Source organism: Neofelis nebulosa, chromosome 10, assembly GCF_028018385.1.
Source record: "Neofelis nebulosa isolate mNeoNeb1 chromosome 10, mNeoNeb1.pri, whole genome shotgun sequence".
NCBI lineage: Eukaryota > Metazoa > Chordata > Mammalia > Carnivora > Felidae > Neofelis > Neofelis nebulosa.
In genome coordinates this window covers 17548027-17565844 of record NC_080791.1, presented here as the reverse complement: position 1 = coordinate 17565844, position 17818 = coordinate 17548027, and the positions used below count along the sequence as shown (strand labels likewise).

General features: G+C 47.2%; 2 protein-coding genes across 7 annotated transcripts in view; both read right to left on the bottom strand.

The window, feature by feature from the left end:
- ARHGEF12 (Rho guanine nucleotide exchange factor 12) overlaps positions 1–4085 on the bottom strand; it is a 150740-nt gene extending 146655 nt beyond the window's left edge. For 3 of the 4 annotated variants that reach the window (XM_058687065.1, XM_058687066.1, XM_058687068.1), the window contains exon 1: positions 3250–4084. In XM_058687065.1, the coding sequence (XP_058543048.1) occupies positions 3250–3281 (32 nt within the window). In that variant the 5' untranslated portion in view covers positions 3282–4084. Of the gene's footprint in view, positions 1–3249 lie in introns of all 4 variants that reach the window. The other variant, XM_058687067.1, reaches the window with a different exon arrangement.
- A 4941-nt stretch (positions 4086–9026) lies between these two features.
- On the bottom strand, positions 9027–15779 carry TLCD5 (TLC domain containing 5). Of its 3 annotated transcripts, none has more exons than XM_058687061.1 (3): positions 15355–15779; positions 12505–12704; positions 9027–10325 (listed from the first exon to the last, which is right to left on the bottom strand). In XM_058687061.1, exons 1-3 carry the CDS (start codon positions 15366–15368, stop codon positions 9787–9789), a joined length of 753 nt encoding a protein of 250 aa, XP_058543044.1. In that variant the 5' UTR covers positions 15369–15779; the 3' UTR covers positions 9027–9786. The 3 variants fall into 3 exon arrangements, with proteins under 3 accessions (XP_058543044.1, XP_058543047.1, XP_058543045.1); XM_058687064.1 differs by having other exon boundaries at positions 12505–12679; positions 15355–15777; XM_058687062.1 differs by lacking the exon at positions 15355–15779 and adding an exon at positions 14994–15068.
- Between the last annotated feature and the right edge of the window lie 2039 nt (positions 15780–17818).

The following is a 17818-nucleotide window of genomic DNA, read 5'->3' as shown; positions in this document are numbered from 1 at the left end:
TGCTTAAGTTAAACAAGCTCAAACTTGAACCCAGTACTAAGGAAATGCCAATATATCAAAAACCTTTGTTTTATCCATCAAAGTAACAAAATCCACAAGTCCTAGACCAGACAAAGGTCTATTTATTTCAAGTAAGACCCTTATAACAAAATCCTACCTGTATCGTCCCTGAAAATTCACTGTTCTAGAATCTGGCCTGAAATCATTTAGTGAGTCCACTGAAAGAGCATTCCGTCGCCTCTATCTCTCAGAAGAAATTCCAAGTGCCATTAAGACCCCTAAACGCTCCAGGACAGAAGACAGGCATCTAAGAGGACTGCCAACAATTAGGATACGTTTTGGGACTGAACACGGCAGTCAATGCAAAGTGAAGAGCAGCAATCAGGTATTTCTGCCACTTTGCAAGTGCTGATTCTCAAAGTGGAAAGAAAACTATACATCTCACAGAAGTTACAAAGCAAGACACTAGACGGTATTCATAAGCTTCTTAGATTAAAAAACAAAAACAAAAAACAAAAAAACCTATTCATATACCCTACGTGAAAACAGTAGCTACCATGAACATAGTTTGGATTTTAAATTGACGACTATACCTTTCAAAAAGTGGAGCACGAGGGGTCTGGAGAGTAGACGAAGAGGAAGAGAAGGGAGTAAATGAATGTGTTAATTTAACTGCAAAATAATAACAGGATGTAACAGAGTTCTGAGTATCCACAGTGACCAATCAGAGCCTAAACATAGCTGAATTCCATCCCGGCCCCAGCACGTCCCTAACACAAGAATAAAACCCTTCTTATCTTGTTCAGCCATGTGTCGCCTGCCACAAACTGCAAAACAGAACAACGCCCCAAACCAGCTAGTCTGATTTCAACTGAGGACAGACAGACTCTGGAGTCAGAAGCACCACAGTGAAAGAACTCTAACTCACACAGCTGGCCTGGTGGGTCTGCACACTCTACAAAACAAAGCCATACCACATACGGTACTTCAGATTTGAAAGGATCTGTAAAAAGCTACAGTGGCACTGTTGATTTGCCAGCAGCTCTAGAATCAGCAAAATACACCTACAGTATACTGGAAGTGGACCGTGAGAAGAGAGGATGAGGGAGATAGAGCCGAGAAGCTAAGAGCTCTTCCATACTCATAACTTCGTTAAGGTACCCGAGAAAAGAAGTAACACTAACCCGGCACTTCCATATTTCACTCCAACATATGTTCAGATCAGAGACAGCTACTCTTCTGATGCACAAATAGACGCTTGATACTTACAGAAGGCGTAAAGAAAATGTGACAGTCACCCAAGAATAATCTTGTTAAAAGACAACAAACGAGTAACTTCCTAAGATACAGGTATCCATACTGTCTCAGCAATGCATGTTAAATTAAATGGCTATTAAATGGGTTTTTTACTGTTTAAAAAAAAATCTATAAAATCAGCCAGCCCCTGAACTAATTCAAGGATCCTAACACCCAAACCAATCTGCAGATTCATCTTATAGTTAGAATACTCATCTTTTAATCCTTCGTGCCTAGCACAGTGCCTGGTAAAGAACATTCACTGACTGCATGCTTATTGTATATTTGTATCTCATCTAAGCTATGAGGAAAAAAAAAACCCCAAATCCCAAGATTTTATTTCCAAGATAATGGAAAAAGGAAAAAAAAAATCTCTGAGCACAGAGAAGAAGAAAGGTTATCAGGTGGGCACTATTAGGTGATTTTCATGTGAAAGGAGCTGGTGACCCTAGGTTCTGTTTCTACAAAATTAAACACCCCTAATGCCACAATAAAAACTACCAACACCACACTATTTCCTAATAAGACTTCTTGTCTAAAGGCTCAACAGAGAGGGCAAGAATTGAATGAACCAGGAAAATAAAAACAATTACCCACACACCCGTTCAAGTGATGTCTCCGTACCAAAACACCCTGAAAGTTAAAGGACTGGGGATGATTCAAGGAAATTAAGATAAGAATTGTTGCTACTCATGATACGGGTACAATCTGAAAAGCTGAAAACCAAAATTCATCTTAAAGAAAAATACGCAAAGACTACAGTTTAAATATTTGATGGAATCTTTTAGGTGAACATTCACGTGACACTGGAAAGCATCAACAGGAAGAGGAAGTTCTGTTTCTGGAGTAGCTGTTATGGTATGATAATGGAATTTGGCCCTTTTAAAATCAACAAATGAGTCTTACAATTGGGTGAAACTCTCTTATTAGGAAATTCAACTATTTTTTTGCGAGAGCACTATGGTTGCGCTTTTCATCAAAGTGCTTTCTTTGGCCCCCTAGTTCAGTCGTTTGATTTTTTTTTTTTTTTTTTGATGATGTAATGGTTTGAACAGTGACTAAAAAAAAAAGGTTGACTGAAATTTGGAATCAGCACACAATGTCATCATGAAAGTGAGAAATAAAATATAGCAGTGGAATTTATCATTGAAAACAATATTCCAAAGAATAACCCTTAAGGGTAAAGAAGCTCCACTTACCAACCACCAGCAACATAGATAAAACCTATAAAGGACCCACAGAACTCAACAAATCCACCTGCCATGCTCGTACTACCTAATTCGCTTAGGGTTTGTATCCCTTAAATATAAATACTTCTCAAAGACAAAATACTAAAAATGCAGCAATTAAAATCAAGCCCCATGACTTTCTCTCCCCCTTTTTTAGCTCCAACAAGAGCCTGTGATTTACCAGTAATTTCAACATTCTGTAAAATTATTAGATAATCAACACTACGCAGGTCAACATTCAAAGATCAAGTTCCAAAACCACCATGCAGCAGTCTCAGAATGAAGTTTACAAATAGCAATTCCTAAAAATCTAACAGGGTCTGGAGAACCACAGGGCAGGAGTAAAACTGATGATGCACCAATACCCCAGCCGACTTCGGGCACTGACCTTCACCCAAAATGACCTTCCTCTGGTTCCAAGATAAGTACAGAATCCCAATGTACAGTACAGACACAAAACCACAATCATGGTTTGACCTACCCCTTCGCCGAGAATCTGGAGAAAAGTTTCTCCCCAGAAAAAAAAAACTAAAAAAGCTACATTTCCAAATCCAATCAACCGGGTAACTTGGCAGCAACCCCAGACTAATTGCAGAGCTCCTAAACAACCCTCTCTCCTATGCCTGTCAACTTCACTGGTCAAAGGCAATCGGCTATCACGGACTCTCTGCTAGGTCAGGCCGAACCCAGGGAAGCTAAAGCGCGAGGGGAGCTTCATACCAACCTGTCGGTGATAGTAGACTGTGTGCCGCTCATTGGGGCCCTTGGCGAGAGGTCCTTCTTTTATCCAACTTGCATTTTACAGTAACACCTCCACCCCACCCCCAGTGCTCTGCGATCAGGCCCGACTCCGTAAGGGACACAAAAGTCCAACTCAAAACTCCATGCAGTCATCTAGAACGTCCGACTGGAAGGGGTCAAGGAAAGGGGATGTAGGTCGGAGCAAAACAGGGTATCTCCCAAAACAACCCGAGAAAGTCTGCCAGAAGGCGAGTTCTAGAGCTAGAGGGCAATCCTCGGGAAGGCACACGGAGAAAACTCCGTCACGGGGGGGAAGTCGGCGAGCCGCAGGGAAGGGGCCCGGGAGTCCCTCCGGGGCTGGGGCGGGATCAGCTCGGGGCTGGGTGTCGGCTCCTCCTCCGGAGTCTCGGGGGCTCGCGAGTCCCCGCCGCCGCGGGGCCAGCCGCTGTGGTCTCCGCTCTCTATCTGGGGCTGCCGGCCGCTCGTGGCCGCAGCCTAGGCAGCGTCTCGGGCCGTCCCGCGCCAGGCTCGCGCGGCCCCATGTCCCCGGGCCGGGGGACCCCTCTCGTCTTCCTCGCCGCCCCCACCAAGCTCCGGGCGCTGGGACGACCGCGGGCGCCGGGGGAAGGGGTCCCGCAGCCAGAGGTGACAGGAACTTGGTCTCTCAGCGCCGCGGGCTGCTCCCCATCCCTGGGAGGCCCGGACTCTTCCGCAGTCGGCACGGGCGGCGGCGGCTCCTCCCCGACGCGCCGGTAGGCGGCGGTTCCCGCGAGGGGCGGGAGGTTCCCGTCTGGCCCGGCCTCGAAGCACCGGCCCCGGAGGCCGGCGGCGCGGCGAGAGCGACCACTCGGAGCGCAGGACCGGCTCGCCGGGTCCTGGGGCCCTCGCGGGAGCGCGCGCGGCGGGCGGAGGAGGCCGCCGGCGGTGGGGGCCGCGCGACGATCGCAGGCGCGCGCACGGGTTCCGGTTCCGGTTCTGTCTTCCCGGCCCCGGCCGCGTCCAGCGCGAGCTCGCGCTTCCCCTCCCCCGTCGACTTTTTTGGCCTCCTCCCCTCTGACTTCGGGAAGCCGCCTCACCCGGGATCCCTCCGCGGCGCGCGGGGCCGCCCCGCCGCCCTCGCCGCCCGGCCTCGCTCGTCTCCCCCGCGCCTGCCCGCGCGTCAGGGCCGCGCGGACGCCTCCGCCGGAGTCCTGTTTGGGGGAGCGGAAAAGTAGTTCTGCGGGGCGGAGGGAGGTGGGAACCGGCCGTCTCCGGGAGTCCCACCCACCGACCCAGCGTCGCCCCCAAGGCCCCGGGAACGCCGGAGAGCTGTACTTTGGAGTCTAGCTTGTACTAACTCGGCTTTACCCGGAGACCGCCAAAGAGCACTCCACCAGTGCAGAGGCGTCCGGGAGGAGAGGCATCACCCGCCCCCTTGCCCTGGAAACGTTTATTCCTTAATGGAATGTACTTGTTCTTATTTTCTGATAACACGTAACGACTACTTGTAAACTGCTGGCAACGAACTCGGGTCCAGGTGCCAGGACACCATCCCTCTCTTCCGCAGCAAACCCCAGCAAAGAGAGGGTTTGGCCTTGGCCGCTCACCTGGGGCACCTGCTGGCCTCCTCCCAGGACAGGGGCCGCCGCTCACAAATCCTGGCTGCCAGGGCAAAGTTAGAGGACGGTGGAGCGTCGGGCTGGGGGGAACGAGAGTATGGGAATTGGAGCCAGGATTTCTTGGTATAATATTGCGTTTAAGCTGCTTCTGCCTTGGCAAAGTGACATGTCTGAGTTGCCAAATGGAGAAAGCATGGTGCTTTCCACAGCGACTTCACAAGCTTGCTGTGGAGAGAAATGGGAGCAGCAAATAAAGTGCATTTATCCGGTAGAAAGCATTGCGGTTCTCTCTGAAGAGTTCCCAAATATTTGGGGAGGGGGCTAATTTTTTTCCTACCGGGTACATGTAGATATCCATCTAGTTTTATGATTGCATAATCCCGTAGTGTAGCAATTGTTAAGTACCACATACAATACGGTTCAGTTCCTCCGGCCACTGCCCTAAGTGGCTGTCCCTTTACCTGTTTTCAGAGTCAATGAGTTCAAACCTGCGTTGGTGGGAGAGCGTCTTCAGCCTTTCTGTGGAAGTCAGGTAATAAGGCAAATTTAAGAAAGAGTGGATGTGGAGAGGGGAAACAAGGACCTCTTAATGATGCTGGTTCTAAAAGTCAACCTGCAACAGTTCGTGAAAAGATCATTATCCCTGAATAGATGCATGAGCTAAGGCTGACGTTAGAACGGGGTAAAAAAAGGAAAAGATAAACAGAGGCCAAAGATGACTCTTTATTGCTTGATTTTTTATTTATTTATTTTTTTTCAGGGCACAGCCAGCTAATTTTGTAATGTTTATTTTGGGAAAGAATAGCACCCGATAAAAGTTCCAAGCCACTTTCCTAATGATCAGACCAGGACACATTGCCACCTGCTGGTGTACCCCAGGATAATTCTACCCGGAGAACTCTTTTAATTGCATATTTTTGGCATATAACTGGAAAGAGCTCTACCCATCTGTATAAAATGACCAAAATGCAAACCTTATCTCCAAACCTGTATCTTTCTTAAACATAGTAAATATCATTTTGCCATACCCTAATAGGTATGAAATTAATTGGACCCAATGACTCATCAAATCATGCATTTAAAAAATGAGTTCTCCTCTTTCCTTCAAGAATGCCTCACTACTTGAGCTTCAGGAATAAAACAAACTGGAAAGCTTCCTAATTCACCTTCCCTTCCTTGCATACAAAACCTCTTGGCAGGCTGCTTTCAAGATCTTTCCAAACTTAAACAGACCCAAAGTTCTAGCTGTGAGCAAAGAAGGCATTTGCTGTGGGAAAGCTTCAGAAGATGGTAAGCAAAGGATTTAATTAAGCCAGTGGTTATTCATTCCAGAGCTATTTTTTTCAATGATGAAAATCTCTATGTTCACCCACAAAGCTCTAATGGTAAAAACATCCCTGAAAGCCTCTTTAGAACTGTTGGTAGCTCTAGACTGTTCTGAAGGCTCTAACTATAGAATGCCTTCAGAAGAGTCCCACCAATCTAGGTGGAACACACTCCCCATGGTCATTAGTCCCTTACCTAAAAAATTGACAACAGTGACACAATCCACCATGCATGCTCTTTGAGGTTTCCCTGGGGAGGGGGGAGGGGAGGGAGACTGGCTATCCTAAACCACATCCTTACCCATTCTTCTTTCAATGTTTATTGAGCACCTACTATGTGTCTAGCACTGCTCTAGGCATTGGAGGTGCAGTTCTGAAGAGAGCCGAGGGTCCTTATCTTCATGGAGCCCACTCCACATCATTTTCAAGGCAACTGCCCAAACAAATGGCAAAAAAAAAGAAAGGAAGTTCTTCCTCAGTCTTTAGCAAACTGTTTTCTGTATTCTGTATGTAGATTGTTGCCCCGAAAAGTAAACAGCATTAGGAATGGTTGATGGTTAAGAGCAGACAAGTGGTATTTCACAGATAATTATAAATATGGGTCAACATTTCTACACGCCATTTTTTTTTTTTTTTTTTTTTTTTTTACACTTCTTGGCAAAATCACACCAAAGATACAAAGGCAGACTCTGGGTTGATAAAAATTTATTTTTATAAAATTTAGTACAAATCTTATTGAAATATAAATCTTTCTTGAGCAGTGTTAGGAATTATTACATAGTAATCCAAATGCAAATGAATAAAATACTTCATTTTGTCCGAACATACCACATGTTAATTAGCCCTTCGTTTACCCGTGATGTCAAAACTCAGCATCTTAACTGCTGAGTCACCTTCATTTCCCATTTTTCTCTCAGGGAGGTTCCTTCAGAGTTACTAGTTAAAGCATCAAGAAAAGCTGAAGTGAGCTAGTTTTCTTCTCTTATTATTTAGGTTACTCAAAACGCAAAAGAAACCTGCGTACATTCCCAGGAGTACCCCTAAAACACCAAGGTCTGCAATCCCTTCACGTCTGAGGAGTAAAAAGAAAAAAAATTGGTACCAGATTAAGCCTATTCATTTGTCTGGTATGGAACAGGTGGCACTGTGCCAAAATTCAAGAGCCAGCTTTTTCTTTTTTTAAGCTCCTGCGCCAAGCCACTCTTTTTCACTAGGCTTTTGCTAGAATCAGCATTCCCCGGCATCCAACTTTGACCACAGTTTTGTTGGAAAGAAGCTCACCAGCATTCTGGGGATACTGATCCCAGGGGAAAAAAAGAGACGGGGATGCTACTGGCAAAACTCATTAAGCAAATAACAGTCATTTTAAAAGACCACTGGCAACATGCCTTGAAAGTTGCTTTTCCCAGAGTAATGATGACGTCATGCCATTCCAATGCTCCGTCATGCCTGGGCACTGACATCCATTTTCAAGACCACGCGTTAGGTTCGTATTACTGGTGACCATAGAATGGGCGGAGACTGGGGCGCCTGGGTGGCTCAGTCGGTTAAGCGTCCGACTTCAGCTCAGGTCACGATCTCGCGGTCCGTGGGTTCGAGCCCCGCGTCAGGCTCTGGGTTGATGGCTCAGAGCCTGGAGCCTGCTTCCGATTCTGTGTCTCCCTCTCTCTGACCCTCCCCCATTCATGCTCTGTCTCTGTCTCAAAAATAAATAAACGTTAAAAAAAAAAAAAAAAAAAAGAATGGGCGGAGACTTCCTACCAACCTAGGCTTAGACTTCGGTAGCCCCACACGTTTACTCACCAATTAAGCAAATCAATCCCCAGGGGTCTAAATGACATAATCCAATAAATAAATAAAAAGCAAATAAATAAATAAACAAACAAACACATAAATCGTCCCTTTCCCCATAAAAGTCCTACATTCATTCACAACAGGGTTTAAACTGAGATAGAGAACACAAGTGACCTGCCCAAGTGATCTGGCAAGTGAGTAGCAAAATCAGTTAAAAGAACCCAGAAAGTCTTGATTCCTAATCTCTCATGTTAAGCTTACATTCTTGCTTTTCCTGGGTGGATGATAGACTATCGCACTGAGAACTTTTTGTTTGTTTCTTTCCTTCTAGGACTGGCCTTGCCATCCGATTTTATCCATAGAGAGTGGCACCTTGTTCAGAGAAAAGAAAACGTAGGAAGTGGGCTACAGGGAATGTGTTTGGGGAAAAAATAAAATAAAATTTGCCTCATCTCCCTGAGGCCGCTACACTTCACTCTTTGGTTCTGGTTTGCAGGATGTATAGCAGGGCTGAAACCTGAACTGCCATCTCAAGCACAGTGGAATCCACATGCTAAATCCCTATGGAATTCAGTCACAGCCTCTCATGCCTAGGAGATTAATGCACAAAAGCCCTGAGAATTGGCATCATTTTCTCGGTAGGGCAGAACCCGTACAACAGGACTCGGTAAATCTGCCCACACCCCATTCATCTCTCATCCGAAGCCCTAACTCCCTGGTTTTTGTACAGAAAAGAGTTACCAGAGCAGGCCTGAACTCCTGTCCTTGGAAAGGCCTCCTCGCGAGGTTGGCCCTTGGCTGGCATCTGGAAACTTAGATTTCAGGAGGGCTCCCTTCATTAACTGATGAGAACGGCTCACCGTGCCTACACTGTGCGAACAATATGGTTTAGGCTGAACACCTGCTCTCCTTCTGGGAGTCAGGACTTCTGCTACATGCCAGGCGATGGCTGCCTGCATGACCCCCAGTAAAAAACTGGGGCACTGGGCATCTAATGAGCTTCCTCGCTGGACATTTTACACGTATCGCCACAAATTGTTGCCAGAGGAAATCAGTGCATCCTCAGGGATCCCGCTGGGAGAGGACTCTGGAAGCTCGGGCCCGGTTTCCCCTGGACTCTGCCCAAACACCTTTTCCCTTCACTGCTCTTCCCTTGAATCCTTTCCCTGTAATTGATCACAGCGAGGAGTTGCACTACATTCTGAGTCATGTGAGTCCCCTCAGCAAAGCACCAAACCTGGGGGTGTCTCGGGGCCCCTCGACAGTTGGTTTCGGGTCACTTCTCTCATCCTTTCCCTTTGTTTAAGCACAGCCCCTTCCCTGACCCAAGGCTCATAATGCCAGACGTGCATCTTCCCGGAAGTCCCTCACTTTAGAGTAAATGGGGTGACTTTATTTAAATTGCTACACGGAACGCAGGAACAAGGGTTTGTTCAAGGAGTCAATTCTCAAAGAAATTCTCAAATTCCTTCCTGAGCGGTCTAACCATCAAGCATCCCAGAGACAAGAGGACCCGGGGACACCACGAACAAAAAGGAAGGCAGCTGTGCCCACCCCCACCTCACAGCTCTGACTCATTCACAACTACCACTGAGTAGTCTCACTTTCTACACCTGCGCCACGGTAGGCATGAGTGTTTTAATACTGGTATGGGCTCCCCTCAAAGACTGACCACACTGCCTGATACGTTTAGCCCTTTCTTGAAACCTAAGTGTGTTATGAGCCTGATTCTAGAACAGCCGTGATCTCCAACCTGGGTCCTGTGGCTGACTAACCCGATCCGGCATCTGGAGGAAGCCTTGGCTAGCGCGTTTTGAGATGTCCGTGACGTTTCAGCTGCCGCTCCTCCCTCCGCCTGCTTCTCCAGGCGTGGTACTTTTTGATGCTTTTCTTCCACGCAAAGCGCCAGATGCTAAACATGAAACACCAAGAGACGGCATACATCGCCACTCCCCCAACCTTCACAAACCCCTTGGGCTTGGGGGAGACCATTTCACAGAAAAGGAGGCGAGCTCCGACGCCAATCCTCACTCCGGTAAACAGAGCCACGAAGAGGAAGTCCACCACATCTCCAGTGAAACTGTGGTAGTGCCCTGTTTCTCGGAGAAACCAGCGCATCTGTAGCAAGGGGTTGGTAATCTCACTTCCAAAGAGGACCGCGTTGACCTCTGTGCCTGATTCTCCGAGCACCAGGGCCATGATGATGCCCAAAATACTCAGGGTGTGGTGAGCCAGCATCAGGGCCCCCTCAGACTGGAAATAGACGCACCAGCCCAAGTCGAAGATGAAGTAGCCCAAGGTGAGACACAGTACGTGCACTTGGAGAGGTGTATTGGGTGAGCCTGCAATAAACCGAGACAGAAGCAAACTGAGTGACCGGGAATTGTATAAGAACAGTCACCTTGCACGAGGGTCCTATGTTGTTGTCTCCCACAACAGGGCCACGATGATCAGTTGCGTCACCGAAAGCAAAAACAAAGGCTGGGGCGCCTGGGTGGCGCAGTCGGTTAAGCGTCCGACTTCAGCCAGGTCACGATCTCGCGGTCCGTGAGTTCGAGCCCCGCGTCAGGCTCTGGGCTGATGGCTCGGAGCCTGGAGCCTGTTTCCGATTCTGTGTCTCCCTCTCTCTCTGCCCCTCCCCCGTTCATGCTCTGTCTCTCTCTGTCCCAAAAATAAATAAAAAACATTAAAAAAAAAAATTAAAAAAAAAAAAAAAAAAAAAAAAACAAAGGCAGGCACGTGCATTGTAATGACAACCAAGACTAAAATCTAAAACCTTGGTCTTTATCAAACCACATAATGTGACAGGCCCAGGAAATGCTGGATTTGATGAATCAGCTCTCAATGAGTGATCTGAGCAACAGCCATTATCTCCGTGTCCACTCAGTTATTTTGTTCTTTCAACTAAAATCTTACGGTTTCTTGCTTTTTTTTCTTCTTTTTATTTTACGTGTTTGTTTAAGCAGCTTTTAAAGGTCTGTTTCCAGACTCTTTCAGTTATTCTGCCCTGGATGTCGGATTAATTTCTTAGCTTAATGGGTTGGATTGTTGGACACTGGTGGCCCTGACCCTTCTCGAAAGCGGGCCTTGGAAAGGACCCCAGAAGTTAGTGTGTTCCCAGCTTACGAAAATCAAGTACAAGGACAGGACACGTTGAAATCTATTTGAAACCTTCATACGAGACACAAAGCTTAAGAGCTGCTTTCGTATCAGTTTGACAGTTTGGGGAAAAACTCAGAAGCTCACTATAGAAATTTAAGGAAATTAAAACAAAAAAGGATCTAAGGAATTGAAAAAAAATCACATCCTAGGGGATTTCTGGATTGAATTGTCCCTTGCAAACTCACGTGTTGAAACCCTAACCCCCAATTCCCTCAGAATGTGACTGTACTCGGAGATTGGGCCTTTAAAGAGGTAATTCAGTTAAAATGAGGTTGTTAAGGTGGGCTCTAGTCCAATATGGCTGGTGTTCTAAAATAAGGAAATGAGGACACACACACACACACACACACACGCACACACACACACACACCAATGGAAGACCACGTGAGGACACGGCAAGAAGGAAGCCACCTGCAAGCAAGAGTGAAACCTTAGAAGAAACCAAACCAGCCAACAATTTGATCTTGGACTTCTAGCCTGCAAAACCGTAAGTAAATAAGTTTCTATTGTCTATGCTCCCCAGTCTGTGCCATTTTGTTATGGCAGCCCCAGCAGACTAATTCAAGGGGACACAACTTTTTTATTCTAAGGAAGTAATACTCAGACATTTAGCAGCTTAAAAATCAATATAGGTGCCCCAAATAATGAGACATGAGTTAAATAAATGACGATGTATGCATACAACACAATATTATATCACAATTAAGACAGGTAAAAAAAAAATCTATATAGATGTCCTTCGAATATACAATCGAGTGAAAATTGCAGGTTATCAAAAAGTATGTGTAATACAGTCCATTTGTGTCTGTTTGGGAGTGGTGGTGGAAGATACTGATATTAGCTTTATGTTTTTGTACGTTTCGGTGGCTTACAACGTAACAGGCATTTAAAATTTGTTTTAAAAGCAGAGAGTTATGAAAAGCAGAAATAGGGACACATAGAATATCAGAGTTAAAAATGAAGACTGCCGATGGGGCGCCTGGGTGGCGCAGTCGGTTAAGCGTCCGACTTCAGCCAGGTCACGATCTCGCGGTCCGTGAGTTCGAGCCCCGCGTCAGGCTCTGGGCTGATGGCTCGGAGCCTGGAGCCTGTTTCCGATTCTGTGTCTCCCTCTCTCTCTGCCCCTCCCCCGTTCATGCTCTGTCTCTCTCTGTCCCAAAAATAAAAAAAAAAAAAAAAAAAACGTTGAAAAAAAAAAATTAAAAAAAAAAAAAAAAAAAAAATGAAGACTGCCGGTACAAATTATAACGGTAATTCCTCTTCAATATTGTACACATTCTGTGAAAATGTCCCATCCTTCCGAGACTACCCCCAAATTATATAATCCATTAGGGAAAGCCCTCTAATGTCTCCACCTACCTGGGTGGGTAAAAGGCCAGGGGCCATCAACGAAGCCAATATAAGCTGAGAGGCCTATGGAGAGGACTCCATGGGTGAAAGTAACCAACCGGCAGTTCCACTCATAGCTTCGGTGCTTATTCAGGCGGCAGAAAGAAATGTAGAGCGAGAGCCAGCCCCCCAGGCTGCACAGCACCTGCGGACACAGACCTAGTGCCATCCTATGATGAAAAGACCGAAACGAGAAAAACAAAATATACCCTAAGAAAACAGCACTGGGTCAATGCGAATATAATCTTCATTTCTTCTATAGGAGAGTACAAAAACATTGCCTTCACTGAAACTCTTCCTTATCTACACAGCTGAGAATCTTCTTCTTTTTTAAAAAATATTTATTCGGGGCGCCTGGGTGGCTCAGTCGGTTGGGCGTCCAACTTCGGCTCAGGTCACGATCTCGCAGTCTGTGAGTTCGAGCCCCGCGTCGGGCTCTGGGCCGATGGCTCGGAGCCTGGAGCCTGCTTCCGATTCTGTGTCTCCCTCTCTCCCTGCCCCTCCCCCGTTCATGCTCTGTCTCTCTCTGTCTCAAAAATAAATAAAACGTTAAAAAAAAAATTTATTCATTTTTGAAAGAGAGAGACAGGGCGTGAGCAGGGGAGGGGCAGAGAGAGCGGGACACAGAATCCAAAGCAGGCTCCAGGCTCTGAGCTGTCAGCGCAGAGCCCGACGCGGGGCTCGAACTCACGGACCGTGAGATCGTGACCTGAGCCGAAGTCGGATGTCCAACCGACTGAGCCACCCAAGCGCCCCAACATTGAAAACTTTTTAAAATAAGGATGAGTACATGTCAATAATCTGTCAGTGATGACTGACCTTGAACAATGATACATGAGGAACATAGTACACGTCTTCGATAATGTGTTCACTCCAATGAGAAGCTCGGGTGAAAAAAACAGGACTACTACCTGTGGTTTCTGCTAGAGGTCACATGACATGTCGCAGTTTAATGTGGTTTGAAGCTGGCACTAAACTCAACTGAAATTGGGACTTAAGTCACAGTTTTACCAGTTAAAATGGAAACTTGAGGTAACCCTGAACACAGAACTAATCAGACTCTATATATTTTGGAAGAGAAAATAATCCGAGTTCGATTCAGTTCCGAAACCCAACTCAAAGACTAACCAAGAGGGAAGCAGAGGGATGTGGAGGTGCATGTGGGAAGTTTTTGTTGATATAGAAAAATATCTTTGGGGCGCCTGGCTGGCTCAGTCGGTTAAGCGGCCGACTTCGGCTGAGGTCATGATCTCGCGGTCCGTGAGTTCGAGCCCCGCGTCGGGCTCTGTGCCGACAGCTCGGAGCCCGGAGCCTGTTTCAGATTCTGTGTCTCCCTCTCTCTGACCCTCCCCCGTTCATGCTCTGTCTCTCTCTGTCTCAAAAATACATAAACGTTAAAAAAAAGATTTAAAAAAAAAAAAGAAAAATATCTTTAAGGCAATTATTTAATTATTTTAGTCAGAAAGCTACATTTTGAAATTTTTACTGATGACAAATATATCAGGCCAAGAATGACTGTAACTGAGTCAATCTAAGTCATACAGGACTAAAATCTTCAAGTAACCAAGATAGTATTAATATTCGTTAGCTCCTCTATTGAAATTTCGTACCAAAAAAAAAATTTCAGGTATCTGTCTCATCTCTGCAGGAATTTTCTGCATGGCTACACTTATTGCTTAACCCTATTCTGACAAGTGAAATAATATCTGAGGACCAACACACTTCAGTACACAAGCCGCTCCCAGGAATGCTATCCAGAGAGGGCTTTATGAAGGTCAAGTTCTGCGCTGCCTTCAGCGGCAAGCAGCTTTCTATTCAAGAAAACAGTAGGTGTCAATCACAGACCTGAGTTCCAATTCTGTCTGTGCCCCCTAACTAGCCATAAAACACTGGGCAAATCACTGTCACCTCTTTAGCCTCCCTTACAAAAAAAAAGGGGGGGGGTAGGAAAAAGAAAGAGAGAAGAAAAGAGGATTGTAAACTCTAATCCGGCCCAGTTCTGACAAGGAGTTCTGAGATAAATTTTGTAAAGCATCTAGGCCAATTTTCGGAGCAAGGCCCAGAAATACAAAGTACCCAGAGTGAAAAGAACCGTCCTCGCTTATTTCCTTCTAAATGCCAGGGTCACCGGCCAGTAATGCGGATCAGCTCATTTGGATCTGCTGATTAGTATTTTTAGAGTCCTCTTCCCTGAATCCTAATTCCCTGGCAGCACAGAGGAAACAGTAGTCTATTTACAAACACTTAAAAGAATAGACATTTGTAAATGGCAGATACAAGTCTGTGACCTTGGGAAAGTCAGTCCATCTCTGGATTTCGGTTTTTTACTCTTGGGTAAAGGAACGGGGGGGGGGGGGGGGTATTGAGATGGCCGATCGGGCACAGAATTCCAAGGCCCCTGTCCTCGCTCCTCCCGTTCCCGGGCCAGATTCGGGAGGAGGAGCGCTGGGCGGACCCACCTGGCGGGCGGCCGCGGAGCAGGCGTGGCTGGGGCGAGCAGCAACCCCGGCGCCCCGCAGGCACCGCGACCGGCGCATCTCCCTCGGACGCGCCCGCGGACCGGGCCACGCCCGGCTGCGCGCACCTACGCCGCGCCGCTGAACGGGCATCCCGCCGGTCGCCGAGCCTGGCGAAGCAAAGCCTCCCGCGCCCCGAGGCAGGAGGAGCCCCCCACCCCCACCCCTCGGCCGCCAGGCCAGACCAGACCATCCGCCCGCCTCCTTCCCCACCAGTGGGCCGGGCGGGCCGGGCGGGCCGGGCCCCCAGCGTCCCGAGGCCAGCCCCGCGGCAGGAGCCGGGCGGTTGGCGCCGCGCTGTTACCTAGCCGAGCGCATCGGGAAGCCTCGGGCGCCTCGGCCCCAGAGCTCGGAGCGCGGATCGTCGGAGCAGGAAGCGGCGGAAAGAGGGAGAGAGGACGAGGATCTGGCGGCGGCGGAAGAGGAGCCGGGGGTCTGGGGGCACCTTGTGGCTGGGAGGACGGAGCGCAGAACCCGAGCTGGACGGGGAACGTCCGTGAAGGGAGCCGAAGGGTACTCCTCCTTCGCTCGGGGCCCGGGATGGGGGGGATGGATAGCGAAGGGTCACCTGGTGGTCACGTGAGACCTACAGGTTGTTGCCCTTGTTTGTGTGTTGTTGTTTGTTTCAATAATTATCCATCCCGCCTCCCCCCCCCCCCCCATGTGGGGACAGCCCATCCAATAACCAGTGGCTGAGCACCTACTGAGGGCTCGCACCCCGACTAGGCACGATGGGAGACATAAGACGTAGTCGCAGCCCTCCCGCTGGAGTCTCAGTTGTGAAACAAGCACGCAATTAATTAGCCAGGAAAGTGCTCAGGCCCGGGAATTAGAAGTTATTCCTTTTCGTTACAGCCCTATCACCCTACTTGGCAGTAGAGTATAAGGCTTAAAAATAAACGTGGTTTGGGGCACCTGGGTGGTTCAGTTGGTTGGGCCTCCCACTTGGGCTCAGGCCATGATCTTGCAGTTCGTGAGTTCGAGCCCCACATTGGACTGGCTGCGGTCAGTGCAGAGCCTGCTTTGGATCCTCTATCCCCCTCTCTCCTCCCCGCTCGTGCATGCGTCTCTCTCCAAAAAATAAACGTTTAAACAATTTTAAACAAACAAACAAGCAAACAAACAAACAAACCCAGCCTGGCTACCGACTCTGTGTCGTTGGGCAAAGTAACTTTTCTGTGCCTCCATTTTCTCAAGCATAGAACAGGGATAGTAATTGCTATCTTATAAAGCCATCGTAAGACTCTTACACACTTCACCTGTGAAAAGTGCTTAGAACAATGACAGGCACAAGGAAGCCACTATGTAAATGTTAATTGTTGTTGTTGTGACACTTTGGGTAAATCCTTTTCTCCGCTCTGAGATCTATTTTAATAGCAAGGGAAGTGAAGTTGGAAGAGATGACCAAACTAGCATGGAGGCCCAAATGCGGTATAGAGGGCATCTGGTTTGGTTTATCAGGACGGGCGACAATGGGATGCTGAGGGGCCCAGACGGTCTTCAAAAGAGAAGACAGTAAGTAGAAGGGTGAACATTTACACCACGGCTGGGGAGTAGTTAATAATCTAGTTTTGGTGTTTATCTTGTCAATCTCTCATGAGTAAGGATCCAACTGTTTTCATCTTTGTTTTCTAATACCTGGTAGGAGGCAGGTGCACTAGATGTTTGCTGGTTGAATGAATGGGAAATGAGCCTGGAAAAGTGTATTAGAAGCATATGGTGTCTCCTAAACCTTGTTGATCTTCTGTAACACTTGGGAAGTGTTTCCAAAATACGTTTGTAGGGTGTACCTTGAAGAGTACAATTCAGTAGCCTTAGTGTGGGGTCTAGGAATATATATCTTTTAAAACTTGCCCCTGGATCATTCAGATATTAGTCACACTTAAGAACCACTGCTGTCGGAGGGTCTTAAATGACACTGATGCCAGCCTGAGATGCCAGGCTGAGGCATCTTATTATGTGGGTAACAAGAAGTCTATGATGTTATTAGGCAAGGGAATCATTTTATCAAGCCCTTGCTACTCAAAGTGTGGCCCATAGCCCAGCAAAATCTGCATCTCCTGAGTTTGTTAGAAACAGAATCTCAGACCCTGACCCCAGACCTACTGAAGCAGAACTGCATGCTAACAAGGTTCCCAGTGATTTGTATGCACTCTTGGATATTGGTTCTCATCCTTGATGGCACAATAAAATCATTTGAGGAGATTTTAAAAATCTCAGGGCCCAGGCTATGCCCCAAAGTAAATCAGAATCTGTGTGGGTATCCATCTTTTTTAAAGCTCTCCTGGTGATTCCATTGTGTAACCAAAGTCGAGAATCACTGCTATACATTCAACTAAAATCGCTGTAAGATGAACTGGAGAAGACAGTCTGCTTCAAGTAGGTTGGAACAGACCAGATAAGAGGTAATGAGAGCCTGATGAAAGAGAACAGGGAGGGATCCATTTCACTAAATGGAGAGTATGCCGATCTCAACTTTTCTCCATTTGCTTGCGATTATCGAAACGTTTTCTCCTTCTTCCTCTTCTCTCACTCCTCCTCCTCCTCCTTTCTTCTTTCTTCTTCTAAGTTTTACTTATTTAAGTAATCTCTACACCCAATGTGGGGTTCAAACGCACAACCCTGAGAACTTCCAGGGCACCATCGTGGCTCAGTCAGTTAAGCATCTAACTCTTGATTTCAGCTCAGGTCATGAACTCACTGTTCATGAGATCGAGCCCCTCGTCAGGTTCTGCACTCTCTACCTCTCTTTCTGCCCTTCCCCTCCC

Coding starts and splice junctions, on each gene's coding strand:
- TLCD5 (XM_058687061.1), bottom strand. Junction 10,326..12,504: donor CTGGCCTTTTACCCACCCAG/GTAGGTGGAGAC, acceptor GGTTTATTGCAG/GCTCACCCAATACACCTCTC.